The 16,087-nt window shown below is 46.4% G+C and overlaps 1 protein-coding gene and 1 long non-coding RNA gene across 2 annotated transcripts in view; one reads left to right on the top strand and one right to left on the bottom strand.

The window, feature by feature from the left end:
• Nucleotides 1-5,510, bottom strand: part of SLC1A4 (solute carrier family 1 member 4) — a 27,751-nt gene extending 22,241 nt beyond the window's left edge. The window contains exon 1 of the mRNA XM_047745263.1: nucleotides 4,652-5,510. Within this exon, the coding sequence (XP_047601219.1) occupies nucleotides 4,652-5,178 (527 nt within the window). The 5' untranslated portion in view covers nucleotides 5,179-5,510. The remainder of the gene's footprint in view (nucleotides 1-4,651) is intronic.
• On the top strand, nucleotides 4,819-14,213 carry LOC125108879 (uncharacterized). The gene is made up of 4 exons (XR_007130037.1): nucleotides 4,819-4,956; nucleotides 9,343-9,460; nucleotides 13,266-13,398; nucleotides 13,917-14,213. It is a non-coding gene; the product is annotated as an uncharacterized LOC125108879 (long non-coding RNA).
• Nucleotides 14,214-16,087: the final 1,874 nt, after the last annotated feature.

Consider the following 16,087-nt stretch of genomic DNA (forward strand, 5'->3'; position numbering starts at 1 on the left):
CTCTCTCTGCCTGTCTCTCTGCCTGCTTGTGATCTCTCTCTGTCAAATAAATGAATAAAAAATTCTTAAAAAAAAAAATGAGCACAAGAATTAAACAATAAAGCCTAGAAAACTGGGCAACGGGCAAAATCTCACTTGTGTCTACCAGGCACAGGGCTGTGCCCTGCTACACTTTTGCAAAAGACAGTGGCCTCTGGGAGGGAGACAAACCATAAGAGTCTCTTAATTTCAAGAAATAAACTGAGGGTTCCTGGGGGGCCGAGGGGGAGGGATGGGGTGGCTGGGTTATGGACTTTGGGGAGGGTATGTGCTATGGTTAGTGCTGTGAATTCTGTAAGACTGATGAATCACAGACCTGTACCCAAGAAGTAAATAATACATTATATGTTAATTAAAAAAAAAAAAAAGTGGCCTTGGGCCGTTCTTCCGGATGCCAGTGCAGACAGAGCACTGGGCCCAGGAGCTGTCCCTACCTGCCACCTTTGCAGATAAGCCTCTGGTTTTCCAACTGAAAACTATAAATTTTAATACCCAAGGGAATGTTAGAAGCCAGTTCTTTCCACTTATAGCTGAAGAAAATTGAGGTCGACTGGTCAACTTTAGAGACCACAAATACGTAATACAGGGGCCGGGGCAGGGGGCGGGTGGGGGGAATGCAGAAATTGCAATGTCAGAGAGGATACCTGAGAATTTCTGCTCCCTTTTAGAATGGAAGGGTCTTCTAGGTTCAGTTTTGACTTTTGTACATTTTCCAAATTTCCCATGTGTTGTTTCTTTTTTTTTTTTTTTTAAGATTTTTATTTATTTATTTGAGAGAGAACATAGAGGGAGAGTGAGAAGGAGAAAAGCAGACTCCCTGCTGAGCAGAGAGCTTGATGCAGGGCGCAGGGCTGGATCCCAGGACCCTGAGATCATGACCTGAGCCGAAGGCAGATGCTTAACCTGCTGAGTCCGCCAGGTGCCCCCCAACTTTTCCCCCCAGTGTTGATTCTCTTAGTCCAAAACATAGTAACTGTTCACTTCTTTTTCTCCAAGCTCCATGTAGTTCCCAAAATACCTAAATACATAAGCTTCAAGTCATCCTGAGCTCCTCCAAACATTCCCTCCCCGCAACATTCATTCTCTTTTCTTTCAGACTATGAAAAGAGGGCCATCCCCATAAGTTCATGTGAAACAAAGACAACTTCCCGATAGCTCTGTAATACCACTCCGTGTATAACCAGAGCAGAGTGGGCCAGCCCTGGTCTAACAGCTTTACAAACATTAACTCATGTAACCCTCAGAGGAAACTTCCAAGGTAGATACTTTGAGGATGCCGGTTACAGAGATGAGGAAGCTAAGACACAGGGGTTAGGGACATGCTCTAGGACTCACAATCAGTAAGCCTTGTTAGGGACCAAGAAGTTCCATAATGAGTTCCTCATAACCTGTTTCCTGGTCTCTTTGGTGCTGCATCTGTTTCATTTTGGACGAGCAGTCACAGCTTGAGAACTTGGGTCCCACCCAGTTCTGAGAGTCCTTTGCTGTTCTGGGTTCCCAGGCATAAAGCTCTGGGAGGCTCAGGAGGAGACTAGGACTTTCCCACCTGCCAGTTGCTCTCCATTACCCCTTCTCAGTTCTCAAAGGGCCTGCTTCTAGCACCTGTGCCTCATAGACACTCCCTGGCCTTTGTTATTTCTAATCCATTGTGTGATGGGAAATCAAACCACTCAGCAATGGCATTCTGAAAATCTTCTAAAAGTTATAATGAATGTCTATGAGCTTCATTCCTTTCTGACTTGTAGTTCCATCTTGAGAAAAATTAGAAATCGTAGCAGAGAGACCCCGAGGAGCACCCCCACCAGCAAAGCCTGGTCATCAGAGTCTCTCTGATGAGAAGTCAGAGACTTCTCCCACTCCTCCTGCCTGTTTGAGTTCTGGGCAGTTACCCAGTGACGGCCTGCAGGATAACTGAGGTGGTTGCCAGCCGGCTCACTTCATTCAGTGCCCACAGGCAGAAAGGACTGCGCCCTGCCTTTGCCAAGGAACGTGCCCAGAGTCCCACAAAATCAGCAGCTGCAGGGTTTCTTTGATGGAAGTAAATTTAAAAATTTGACCCAGGGACCCAGGAAGCACTGAGGTTATGGCTCAAAACTCAGTTCCCTCTCACCAGCTGCTCAAGGTGAAGGCCAGTCAGAGCAGCAGTACACAGGCCTTCCTTCACTGCCGGGGCTCAGGTCCTCTGTTTAGAGCAAGTGGGCATCTGCCCTGACCCAAATCACATTCTTACCTGATGCCCTTTTGGCCCAGAGCAAACATTTCTGAGATGGCAGGACTAAATCAGCACCATGACACCATTACTATAGCAAACTGACTTGGGGGAGGGAAGAGTGGGAGAAACAGAGCCCTGAATGCTGGGGCACAAGACCCATATTTTCCCTAATACCTCTTTTGATAAACCACTCTGTGACCTTGAGCAAATCACTTAATCTCTCTCAGTTTCCTCAGTTGTAAAATAGGATCATACCACCTGCCCTACCTTTATCCAGGAGCTGCTGGAGGCTGACTGTAAGAAGTCTTATGAAAGGCTGCCTATTTCCAACAAGCCACAACAAAGGTTCTCTTAGTCCTTTCCAGCACCTGCAGCCCAAGTCACTGAGAAGTCTGCACCCAGAGAGACCACTCAGCCATGATGCTGGGTTACCATTCACTTCATTTTTTTTTTTTTAAAGACCCCATCCACTTATTTGACACAGAGAGTGAGCACAAGCAGGGAGAGTGGGAAAGGGAGAAGCAGGCTCTCCACTGAGCAGGGAGCCCGATGCAGACCGATCCCAGGACTCTGGGATCATGACTAGAGCCAAAGGCAGATGCTTAACCTACAGAGTGAACTCACCATACACTTCAGAAGCAACAGCTGTAGGGCTTGGTTCTAAACCTAGAAAACCACAATCAGGAACTAAGATGTCCTTCCTGAGGCAGGTGGTAATAAAATAACCCCTCACCCTATCTTGCCCCCTTTGGGGGCTACTGTCCTTCTTTTGGAGATAAAAGAATGCTACTGAGCTTCCCTCTGGGGTACCACCAGCAGGTCAGAGCTGGGCACCCATACTTCCTTTCCAGGGCCACTGACCCCTGCAAAAAAGAATCTTTTAACCCCATAACCACCTTTCCTCCTGGAGAAAGCTAACTAATAGGTGAATGTAATAAGCAAAAGGCTTTCTCAACCTTAGTAGACTTTGTTTTCAGCACCCACCTAAAAGCCCCAAAACTTTAAGGGTTTCGAAAGACTCCAAATATCAAGCTGCTAGATACTAAGACTGTGATTATATCAAAGTCCTAATAGGCCACCTCCACCTGCCTTTTTGGTAAGAACTTTTTGATCCCCCTCAATGGAGGTTTTGTGTGTGTGTGTGTGTGTGTGTGTGTGTGTGTGTGTGTGTGTGTTTAATACAAAAGCCTTGGACTTTTTATTGTTATTGTTGTAGTTTCAAATGAACACACACACTCTCAAGTGGCAGACAGTGATCACATTTTCCAGAGGGAGAAAAGGAAATAGCAGGAAGCCAAGTAACTTTGCCCAGGGTTTGCTGTTTTTCACAGCCTCAGCCATGAGGAACTCTGCCTCAGTGACTCCAGACAAAACATACCTCCAAGGCTCCGAATCCAGAATTTTCGGAAACCTGGAGAAGGAGCCAACTGAGCTCCTCATTCAGCTGAACTTGGCCAGGACGGTAAATTCCTCCAGTCTGCAATTTTCCCATCTGTGAACTCTGGGCTAACGGAGAAACCGAGAGAGGCTGAGGCTTCGGAAAATCCAGAAACAACACTGCATCTCAAGGGATAAAATGCAACTTCAAGGAGTCACAAAAAGCAAGCAAACTCCTTCCCCTCTAGAACTCACCCTTCCAGAAATAAAGCTCCTTGAAACTCACAGTATTCTACAATGGTCCTGACTATGGGGTGGCCAGCAACCTGTCCCAAGCGCTCCAGAGAGCCATGTTTCTGGACAGTGGGCCTCATACCACTAACCCCAGCCTCGTTATCCTTGGGTCCACTGACAATCTTCAAAAATTGCCACCTTCCTCTCAGCCAAAGGGCTGAAACAGGGAAGGCCAGAGATTACAGCTGAGGATGATACAGGCAAAATCTAACTAATGCTCCCAGAAGCTTTCGGGCATCGTGGGGAAAAAACAGGGTGAAGCTATTGGGGTGTGGTTGGGACGTTTTTACTGGCAAGGGCAGCCAGTTGGTATAAGGAGTACAGCATTGGTGAGACACTGTCTTTTCCCTAACACACACTCCGCCTAACGGTAGGCTGGTTCATCACCCGCAGCAGATTAAGAATGAACTCTTGGGGCGCCTGGGTGGCTCATTGGGTTAAGCCGCTGCCTTCGGCTCAGGTCATGATCTCAGAGTCCTGGGATCGAGTCCCGCGTCGGGCTCTCTGCTCAGCGGGGAGCCTGCTTCCTCCTCTCTCTCTCTTTGCCTGCCTCTCTGCCTACTTGTGATCTCTGTCTGTCAAATAAATAAATAAAATCTTTAAAAAAAAAAAAAAGAATGAACTCTTAACAATTTATGAGGGTGGTGTGGGCGTCTGTGTGTGTGCGCGCGCGTGCTGGAGTGCATTAGAGAGCTCACTGTGCACTTGGCGAGGGGTGGGGGGCGTTACCTGGCCAGGTCGAGGAAAGAGTCCACTGTCTCTTTGGGGACCGGAGGGGACCCCGACTCCTCCAGCCCCAGGTCGCTGGACTGGAGGGTCTGTGCGCCAGAGCCGGGCTTGATGATGAACGCCAAAGCGACGGCGAGCGCCGAGGCGCCAAGCGTGGTGAGGCCGAAGTAGGCGATGGCGATGCCGCCCAGGCGCCCGAGAGAGCTGGCGTCGAGGGAGGCGGCGCCCGACACCAGGCTGCAGACAACCAGCGGCAGGATGATCATGCGCAGCATGCGGAGCAGCATCTCGCCGGGGAAGGACAGGTAGGCGACTTGCGTGCGGGTGAGGCTAAGCCCGCGCAGCGCTGCGCCCAGTCCGGCGCCCGCCACCACTCCCGACACCGTGAGCAGCACCAGCGCGTGCCGCTGTAGGAAGCCCGCGCAGCGCCGCGCGCGTCCCGCCGCGGATCCCGGCGCGCCAGGCCCTGCTGCAGGCCCCGCCTGGGCGCCGTCCAGGTAGCCGTTGGTTTCGCTACTCTTCTGCATGGCGCTGCCCGCGGCCCCAAGCTGAAGGAGGCGGGGGACTTGGCTCTGGGATAAGCTGGGAATCTCAATGAACAGATCTGGCAGAGCGTCCGCCGGCTGTACCTCGCGTGTTAAGCCGGCCCGCGGGGAGCTCCCGGCGTGGGTGCAGAAGCAGGTGGGGAAAGGGCCAGGAGAGGCGAGGGAGAGCAGGCTGGAGCCCCGGCCTGAGTGGTTCGCGCCGCGCCCAACCTTTCCACAGCAGCCGCGAGCTGGAGATGATGCAACGCGGGAGCCGCGAGAGAGGACGCAGATGGGAAGAGGGGAGGGAGCCGGGAGCAGCCCAAGCCCGCCCCCTTCACACCCGCCGCCCCGCCCCCCGCGGCTTCGGCCAATCAGCGCCGGGAACCGCCGCCGCGCGCCCCTTGCCAAGGCTGCCGGCGCGGGGGGAGGGGCGGCAGGGCTGGGGGCGCTGCCCCGGCTGCTGGGGGGCCGGCCAATCCGGGCGCCCGTAGCCACCTCCCTGCCGGGCTAACTGGGGCGGGCTCCGGGTGACCGCGGCTGGGCACCGCCTGAAGGACGGCCCGGGCTCGTTGGCACCTGCCAGGGCCTCTCAGGCTGGCCAGGGTCTGGGCCCTAGGAGTCAGAAGGCCCGGGAGAATGTGGAATCCAGCTACGTTTTTGGTCCTGAGGATTGTGGGAGGGGAAGGGTTCCCTCCAGGGTGGGTGTCTTCGCCCCCGCGGTCTGTCCGAGAACGCACCGGTCTCTCTTGCAAAAGGGCCGCGTGCGGCTAGGCCCCCACCCCGGACGGTCCTCCGGTCGTGTCCTCCTCCAGCCTAAAACCCCTCCTCCAGGAGTCCTGTACGAGAAAGCACACCGGGGTGCCCAGCGCGGGCCTGGCCCTGAGACGGAAGATTGATGCTGGATGGATGAATTAGAAAAACCTTATCTCACGTTCGATAAGGGCTCTGACAAAGCCTCAGCTGTAAGTGAAACGGGGTCCCAGGTAGCACCAAACCCAGCTCCCGGGCTCGCCAGCGCGCGCTCCCGCTCTCCTAGGCAGAGGGGCTTAAAGCCTCCGGGATAGGCCCTCGGTTGCCCCACAGCTGTGTGCAGGCTGTGTGTGTGGGCTGTATGTAGGCTGAAGACGCAAAACTCCTACAGAATCAACGGCTCTCTCGCCACCACATCCAGTTGCATTTCTACTGGGTAGTAGACAAGCCACAGGATTTTAACCTCTTCCATCTCCCGGACCCCAGCCGTGGCAGGAAAACTGTACATACAGTGGTTAGCCAGCCTGCAAAGATGGTTTCTTAATGTTAACATTCGATTCATTTCCTTTTTATTTCAACCTTTAATTAGTATCTGCTCCGGTCATGGCAGATACATGAGAAAACTCTGCAGAGTCGTTTACTACCTCTGTCACATGTATTAATTTTCTCATATTTTCTCATGCTGCGCTTGAAAGGAATTGGTCTTTTAAGACTTATGTGAAAAAGAAGTCTTCTTACATGTGGCTAAACTGAGTTAAGGAGGAAGGCAATTATTCTAGATCTCTTGCTGAAAAGGAGTCATCTTAGAACATGTCATGACAGATATTCGTGCAAATCAAAATGCCTTCCTAAGGAACTTTAAGGAGCTGTCCAAATTTTGAGATCAGGGAGGATTTCCTTGCTTGAAGCCCGCCAGCCAGCCAGCCACTGGTTGGAGTTTGCAGGGGTTTTTTGGTTTGTTTGTTTTTGATGGAGGGAGGGGAGCATGTGAACATATTTTTATGTTTTCAGAACACAGTTTATTTCTCTGTGTGCACTGAAGAAAGGATTTTCTACAGATACACTCTGTTTTGCCAACCAGCCCCTCCCTTTGTTTTTTTTTTTAAAGATTTTTATTTATTTGACAGATCACAAGTAGGCAGAGAGGCAGGCAGAGAGAGAGAGGAGGAGGAGGCAGGCTCCCTGCTGAGCAGAGAGTCCGATGTGAGGCTCGATCCCAGGACCCTGGGGTCATGACCTGAGCCGAAGGCAGAGGCCTTAACCACTGAGCCACCCAGGCGCCCCATCCCTCCCTTTGTTTTGATGACCACATTTAACCAAAGGATTCTCAAATCATGTTCCGGAAATGAATTTTCAGTTACCTGCTTTATATCTCCACCTGAATATCCTGCAAGCATACCAACACAACATGTCCAAAACCAAACTCATGGTGGCATTCCTCAAGGCTGCTCATCCTTCTGGACCCCCTATTTCTGTTACTAACATTACTGACCACCTAGTCATTACTGTATGAAGCTTCAGGTGACCTTTGGTTCTTCCTTCTCTAGTGTCTCTTCTCATCTGATCAATTGGCAAGTCCCACAAACAGCCCTTTCGCAATATTATCACATCTGTGCCTCCCATCCATTCCCACTGCTACCATCCTGGCTCAGGTCTTACTTCCTCACTTGTTATCTCAGCTGCCAAAATGTTCTCCTAATTAGTCTTCCCATCTCCAATGCTCTTCTTTTTTTTTTAAGATTTTATTTATTTATTTGACAGAGAGAGATCACAAGTAGGCAGAGAGGCAGGCAGAGAGAGAGAGGAGGAAGCAGGCTCTCTGCCCAGCAGAGAGCCGGATGCAGGGCTTGATCCCAGGACCCTGGGATCATGACCTGAGCCGAAGGCAGAGGCTTTAACCCACTGAGCCACCCACGCGCCCCTCCAATGCTCTTCTATATTTTGCCTTGCCCCAGGCCAGTCTTCCTAATGAATAATATACATGTTAGGATTAAGTTCCACTTTTCCAGTAGGAAAAAAAGAAGGAGCAATGTCTTCTCCCTTTAAGAACATTTCCTAGAAGTTGTTCATGCTGTGTGCTTTGTATTTCATTAACCAGAACATGACTTTACCTAGCTGTAAGAGAAGTTAAGAAATGTCGTCTTTATTTTGCACAGGCATATCCCCAGTTAAAAACTGGTGCCTCTGATGAGTAAGTTGTGGGAATAAAAGGGACAGTGTAGGGAATATAGTCAATGTTATTGTAATAGCATTGTATGGTGACAGATGGCAGCAACACTTGGGGTGAGCACAGCTTGACATATAGACTTGCTGAATCACTATGTTGTACACTTGAAACTAATGTGACACTGTGTGTCTACTGTACTTCAATAAATAAATTAATTTAAATCTTTTTAAAAAGACTGGTGCTTCTGTTACTAAAGAAGCAGGAAGGGATGGATTCTAGGGCAACTCCTCCATACCACTTCTTGTTCAAAAGCTTTCAGTGGCTCCCACTAAATTAAGAATGTGCTCTTCATCCTGGCATTGAAGACCTACCAGGATCTGACATTGGCTCTCTCTGCCAGGCTTGTACCTTGTAGGCATGCTACAAACACAGGGCTGTGTGCTGCTTCCACATTTTTCTCGCCTCTGCACTTAGCCCCAGTTCACTTTTCTCCCAAAGCCTTTCTGCAGCCCTCTTGCTCCCACTGTGCTTGCTGCCCACACTTTTGTGCACCCCAGAGCTGTGTTAACAGTCAACCCTCCATTGGGAGTGAGGAAAGCCCTGACTTAAGGAACGCCCTGCCGTGCTGGCACTTTCCCTGGACATATATGTGGTGCTCGGTGGGAGAGCAGTGTTGGGAGTGCCTTATGCTGTGCCTCATGTTTGAACTAGAAACCCCTCCCTTTAAGTAGGAGCTGGTGTCTGGGGACTTCTTTTGGGGAATGGCTGCCCTGGAGCTGCTCTGCCTCCACGGGAGGCAAATCAAGAAACAGGTTGTCGGCTCCTAGCCTCCCCAACAGTTGCTGAAGGGTTTAACTTTCTGCTTTCTTTTTCTCTCCCCTTTTTTTTTTAAAGATTTTATTTATTTATTTGACAGAGAGAGAGATCACAAGTAGACAGAGAGGCAGGCAGAGAGAGAGAGAGGGAAGCAGACTCCCCGCTGAGCAGAGAGCCCGATGCGGGACTCGATCCCAGGACCCTGAGACCATGACCCGAGCCGAAGGCAGCGGCTTAACCCACTGAGCCACCCAGGCGCCCCCCCTTTTTTTTCTTAATTCCTCCCCTTCTGCGCTTCCATTACATTTCTTTCATCTTTTCATAATTTTACACGCCTCCTCCCTGTCAGTATTTAGTACAAAAAAATCATTGATTCTTATATTTAGACACATCCCCCTACAACACTTACATGTGTTTTCTCTGGATTTTAGATGTGTAAGTACCACATTACAAAATACCTTGCAAGTGGTGCAGTATGATACCACTCGCCATCACCACCACCACCATCATTAGGTGCTTGACACTCTCAATAGGCTGGAGTACTGCTCGGTAAGTATTTCCTCTCTTGTTTCTCCCACTTGGATGGGAGTATATTTACTTGCCCTTTTGATTTTGAGCTTGACCATATGACCTACTTGGCCAATAAAATAAGTGGACATAAAGTAAGCAGAGGCATCGACATGTTTTGTGGAGTTGCACTTAGACTCCTGCTGACGTGCGAGTCGGCACGTCCCAGGTAGATGCTGCCCCTTTAGCCTGGCATCAGGACAAAGGTGAGAAACATGTCTGAATCCAGCCTGCCCCTGCAAATGCGACCACCTTGCTGCCTAAAGACATCCCAGGCAGCCCACGGACCCCGAAGAAAGAAAAATAAAATGCTGTTGTTGAAACTTACTGAGTTTTGGAGTCATGTGTTATGCTGTCTCATTGTGGCAATAGCTGAGTCATATAAATCCTCCCTTCGACATCTGTTCCAGTTATGTTTTTATAGAACAAACCACTCCAAAACATAGCAGCATAAAGGTACAGCCATTTTCTGATGCTCATGAATCTGTAGGCCAGAAATTCAGATGGGAGCCTTAGCGGGGCAGGCTTCATGACTGGACATGGCTGCTCCAGCTCGACCCAAGCCACATGCCTGGCGAGCTGCTGGGATCCTTGGTTCCTTTCCACATTACGTCTGCTGAGGCTGGAATGTCCAAGATGGCTCTTCATTCCCACCACGGTGCCTGGGCTAGTGTGGCTGGAATAGTGAAGCTGGCAGGGCATCTCTCTCTCTCTTCTGTTTGTCTTTCTGTCTCTTAGTGTGGCTAGTGTGGGCTTCCTCACAGCATGGTGATTGATCTCAGTGTAGTCAAACTTCTTAGAGTGGTTGACTTTCCTCCTTCCCTCCCTTGACCACCTTCTGGTGGTCAAGCAAGTCACTAAGACCAGCCCTGACTCAAAGGAGGAGAATTAGACTCCACCTCTAAAAAAGGGAGTAGCAAAGAATTTGCTGCCATCTTCAATCCACATAAAGCTTAAACATGCATGTGTTCTAGATCCACACACATACGTCAGCTGCTTCTAGAAGTGCCCTCGCTCTGAGGTCTCTTTGGACGACTCTGTTAGAAAGTTCCTTTGGGATCATTTAGTCATGTTCTTAAAGCCATGGCTGCATTATCTGTCATGAAGAAGAATTCATTTCCCTCACTAAAGTGATGCTATGGATTTTTTTTTATATAAGAAGTCATAGATATGGTGTTTTCCCTACATCGTCAACAGTGACTATTTATCACTCCTAATATACTTATGTATTGGCTAATACTTGGTATTGTACACACTTGCAGGCTTCTGCTAGTCAAGAGATAGTATCAGTTCTGTTTTCACATCTGATGCCAGTTCAGTATTTTCCTCATTATTTCACTAGGATGATAATGGCATCACTAGAATTACATAGTAGGAATTATCTTCTGCCACGAATGAACTAAAAAAGGAAAATGGTATCCCACACAGGCCAATTTGGATTCCAGAATACGTCTTTACCTTTACTGAGAGATACCAGATAGTTTAACAATTATAACAACTATACTTAAAAAGTTAAACTTTAGTCTCATTCTTTCTGTGTCAGCAAAACACAGCTTTGTAGAAGATGCAGTGTGATTTTTTAAAAAAGATTATTTGCCTTTCACATAGATCAGATTACTTGGCAAACAAAGCAAGTGAGGTGAAAATCCAAAATAATAAATAAGGTATTTTTCTTGTATGGTGGACAACTTTGTGAGCAAAAGCATTGTGGCGTCAAAGCACTGGTGACTTTGTAATTGGTGATCCTTTCTCAAGCCTCCCCTTAGTATCATCTCTAGCCACCAAAAGGAAGGAAAAGGGAAAAGGGGGCCATAAAGATGCCCCTAGAATCAAAAGGTCAGGTGCAGACTCAGATAAACACTGTGAGTCAACACTAAAAGGGAATTTGGTCAGAGTGGGAGTAAAAGGCAGAATGAAACAGAAATAAGTCTGCTTCTTTGGTTTTAGAGAGTAGCTAAAGCTATGTTAGCTAACATGTGCTTCTTAGAGAGAACAGTGAACCGGAGCATCAGAAGAAATGTGTACAAGATGGGAATATAGGTTAGTCTGGTATCTGCGTTTTGTGGACAAGTGTTCTACAGGTAGGGATTTGATTCATTGACACAATCAGATTCTTACCGAGTTGCTTAATGAGCATAAATCATTCTGCAAGGTCCATTGAGTGAAATACAAAAAAAAGGAGTATGGATTACTTGGGGAGCTGATCAAAGTGCATATCCCTGAGCCTGGAGGATGGCCTAGGAACCTGCATTACAACAAGCCAATCCTCCCCTGCATTACCCCATGCCTCGGTACAATCAAAAAGTATTTACAAGGGCATTGAGTTAACAGAGTTTAGAATTAAAGAAAAGGTCTAGGGTTAGGTGTTCGAAGCCTATCGATTAAATCCTTCTTCCTGAGGAGGGATCTTCCTCAGCTTATAGGGTTATGTCCCCAAATTGAAAATATCGTAAGTTGAAAATGCATTTAATATACCTAAACTATGGCCCATCATAGCTTAGCTTAGCATACCTTAAGTGCACTCAGAACATTTACCTTAACCTATAGCTGGGCAAAATCCTCTAACACAAAGCCTATTTTATAATAACGCATTGAATATCCATTGTCATTATTGAATATTGTACTGGTGAAAAAAAAATGGAGTGATTGTGTGGGTGCAGATTGGTTGTAAGTGTATCAGTCATCAACCCTACTGATTGTGTGGTTGACTGAGAGCCAGAGCTGCCACTGCCCAGCATCATGAGAGAGGATCTTACTGCATATCACTAGCCTGGGAAAAATACCCAAATTTAAAATTCAAAGTACTGTTTCTACTGAATGCACATCAATTTCACATCATGGTAAAGTCAAAAATTATAAACCATACCACCTTTACAATGCTAAGAGAAGAAGCAGTTGGAATTACAGGAGAGGGACGTTGGATAGGGTAGAAGAGAAATGGACATCAATCAGAATGGGTTATGGTTCTCCCAAGAATTTAGTTTAATTTAATTTAAGCCTGGCCCTAGAATTCTCTGAGGTCTGTTTGGGAAAGAGTGGCAGACTTCTGAAAAGATAACCTTACAAGTAGAACTCAGTGGTCATCAAACTTGACTCTCATTAGAGTCATCTAGAAAGAGTTTAGAAAGAATAGATTCCAGGGCTCAAGTCCTGGAAATTTTATTTTTGTAGCTCTGGGGTAGGACTCAGTCATATATTATTTATGCTTCCAGTTAACAGATTAACCAGATATAACAACCCAATCCAATGGAATCTGAATTAAAAGAAAAGCAAAGTAAAATTTTGAGACCATTAGGGAAAGTTAATATATGTCAAACCTAATGTTGAGTTTCTTAGATGTGACAATAGTGTTCTGGATAATAGGACAATGTCCCCATTCTTGGGATAGTGCTGAGAAGTATTTAGGGATAGTGTCATGGTGTCTGCATGCCACTCTTGGATGGCTTGGCAAAGGGGAAATGTTTGTACCTATACAGAGACCAATGTGTCGGGGGAGATGTTACTGGCTGTTAAAGCTAGGTAAGGAGTATATGGATGATAACTGTTTTGTTCTTGAGATTTTCTTCAGGCTAAAAATTTTTCAAAATTTAAAACATTAATTATTTTTACAAGAGAGAATAAATGATGGCAAGGGGTGGTGGTGCGTGAGGTAGGAAGGCTCCATTCTTGATTTTGTTGCACAGCAGATTTGGGTAACTTTACCGGGAAGTATGAGTTACAGAAGCTTGAACAGTTGGAGAGAGGTCACTGTGGGCTACAACGAGGTTCTCCATGCATTTTCTTATAGGACACACATGACAAATGATGCTTATACTCAGTGCCCACAACTGCAGTGAACCTAGGCTTAGATGTAGTTCCTGGCTACCTACCTGAACCACAACAGATTTTCCTGCTATTTAAGAAAGAATGTTGGCCTGCAAGTAAGTGATGTTATTATATGGATAACTTTGAATTCATTCAAATTTATTTTTAAAACAATCATGCCCAAACTTCTCTATTTTTGTGTGGAAGTGTTTTGAAAATCCAACCGATCACTGTAATGTACAAAGAAAATATAGATTACTTGCTATCTGTAGCTGATCTAATCTTTGTTCTGGGCACTCACAGCACTGGGCCACTGAGGGAGGGGGCTGTGGGAGGGGAAGAAAATAGTCTGAACTTGACAGTGAATGTCATGGAAGTTTTTCTCCAGTTTAAATAGCTTCATGTGGATAACTCAGTCTCTTGGTAAATACTCAGCAGTTCAGAATTCCTCTCTATTGAGTTACTCTACAATGAGGTGGTTATAGAAAATTTAAGAGGTTAAAATTTTTTATAAGCTGAGAAAGAGTGGTGCTTCACCAATTGGGAAAAGGCACAGACATTGTGGTAGATTCTGAAAATAGCCTCATTCTTCATCTCTCCCTGTATCCCGACTTTTTGTTATATTACTTTTCAGGGTCCTCCAACTCAGTCTGGACTCAACCATACCTAACCCAAGGCAAGCAGAAGTTTGAAATAGGCTTACACATTAGGTTTTTCTCTTGTGCCATTGCCATCAGAACATGCCTGGGGGGAAGAGAGACACGCGGAGCACAGCTGAGTCCTCAGTCATCATAGCAGAGTTCATCCTCCATCAACTACCAGCCAGACTACCCCAAACGTGGAAGTGGAACCAGCCAGTCAGCTGAGCTGTCTAGCCGCCCCCACCACCACTCCGAGAAACATGAGCAATAAAAACCACTGTTGTGTGCCATGAAAGTTTTGTGGTTCTTTGTTATAGTGTTAGTCCAAATCCACTAAGCAGCAGATGCTGAGATGGAAGAAAACATACTAGGATTTTATGCAGGGAGCAGCAATGTGAGAGAAAAAAGGGTGGAGGGAACTGTGTCCCAAGACAGCTGTCAGAAGGCAATGCAAGTCTGACCCAGATGAAGGAAGGAGAGAAGGAAAGTTGGGTAGACGAGTCTGCCATGCAGTCTAAGGGAAATTCAGCCTCAGCTATGGTGGCCACCATGTGCAACATGCAAACATTGGATTATTTCATTATATTCCCTTTGTGATCATTCCCAGGTATTTACTCACAATAAAAACATATATTATTTCATTATACTGATTTTCCTCAAACTATGCAGTAGGTAAACTTTATTTGTTTATTTATTTGGAGGGGTGCAGGAAGGGCAAAGGGAGGAGAAAGAATCTTAAGCAGGTTCAATGCCCAGTGTGGAGCCCCACGTGGGCCCCAATCTCACGACCCTGAGGTCATGACCTGAGCTGAAATCAAGAGTCAGACGCTTAGGCAACTGAGCCACCCAAGCACCCCTATTTTCAAACTTCATTTTTGGATGAAAGGAAGTGCTAGGCCTGACATGGTTAGGCCTCATGTAGAATGAGGATCAAAACGCTATATAAGGGGCGCCTGGGTGGCTCAGTGGGTTAAGCCACTGCCTTCGGCTCAGGTCATGATCTCAGGGTCCTGGGATCGAGGCCCGCATCGGGCTCTCTGCTCAGCAGGGAGCCTGCTTCCCTTCCTCTCTCTCTGCCTGCCTCTCTGCCTACTTGTGATCTCTGTCTGTCAAATAAATAAATAAAATCTTTAAAAACAAACAAACAAACAAACAAACGCTATATAAGGATTATCAAAGAGAAGGGAAATATACCCATGTTCATAGCGGCATTATCACAATAGCCGAAAAGGTAGAAGCAACCCAAGTATCTATTGATGGATGGATAAATAAAATGTGGTGTATATATGTGTGTACCTAACAGAATATTAAAAAACCTTAAGGGGTGCCTGGCTCTTGATCTTTGGGTTGTGAATTTGAACCCCATGTTGCGTATAGAGATTACTTTAAAGTAAAATCTTTTAAAAAAAAAGAGAGAAGGAAATTCTGACATATGCTACAACATAGATGAACCTTGAAGATATTATGCCAAGTGAAATAAGCCAGTCACAAAAGGGCAAATATTGTATGATTCTGCTAAAACCAGTTACCTAGAGTAGGCAAATTCATAGAGACAGGAAGTAGAATGGTGGTTACCATTGGCTGGGGAGAGGGAAATTGTGAGTTATTGTTTCATAGAGAAAACAGAATTTCAGTTTTGCATCATGAGAAGAGTTCTGGAGAAGAGCTGCACAATATGAATATACTTAATACTACTAAACTTGAAGATGATAAATGTGTATTATGTATATTTTACCACAATAAAAGAAAGACAAAGAAAGGGAGTGCACTTCCAGTCCCCAGGTCAGACCCTGAGTAAACTCTAAACGGATACCAGCACGTGATAGTGTCCATTAACGTTATCCTGATATTTAAATACACAGTTTCATGTAAATGTGTGTGTGTGTATATATACACACACATATATATTCAATGACACTAAAATTGATAAGAAATATGATATATGGAGAACTGGTAACTCAGGAAATACTTCAAACCAGAACAAGATTTTTTAAATTATTTATTTATTTATTTATTGTTTCAAGGGAAAGCGCGAAAGATTTTTTTTTAAAATATGACTGAAAGAAGTTAAGAGTTTAACTGGAAAGTCCCAGTGACCTCATGACCTCTGTGCTATTTATCCAGCTATTGTTGCCCACACCAGGCCCACCCTTCTCCGCTTCTG

This window comes from Lutra lutra, chromosome 9, assembly GCF_902655055.1.
Source record: "Lutra lutra chromosome 9, mLutLut1.2, whole genome shotgun sequence".
Classification (NCBI taxonomy): domain Eukaryota; kingdom Metazoa; phylum Chordata; class Mammalia; order Carnivora; family Mustelidae; genus Lutra; species Lutra lutra.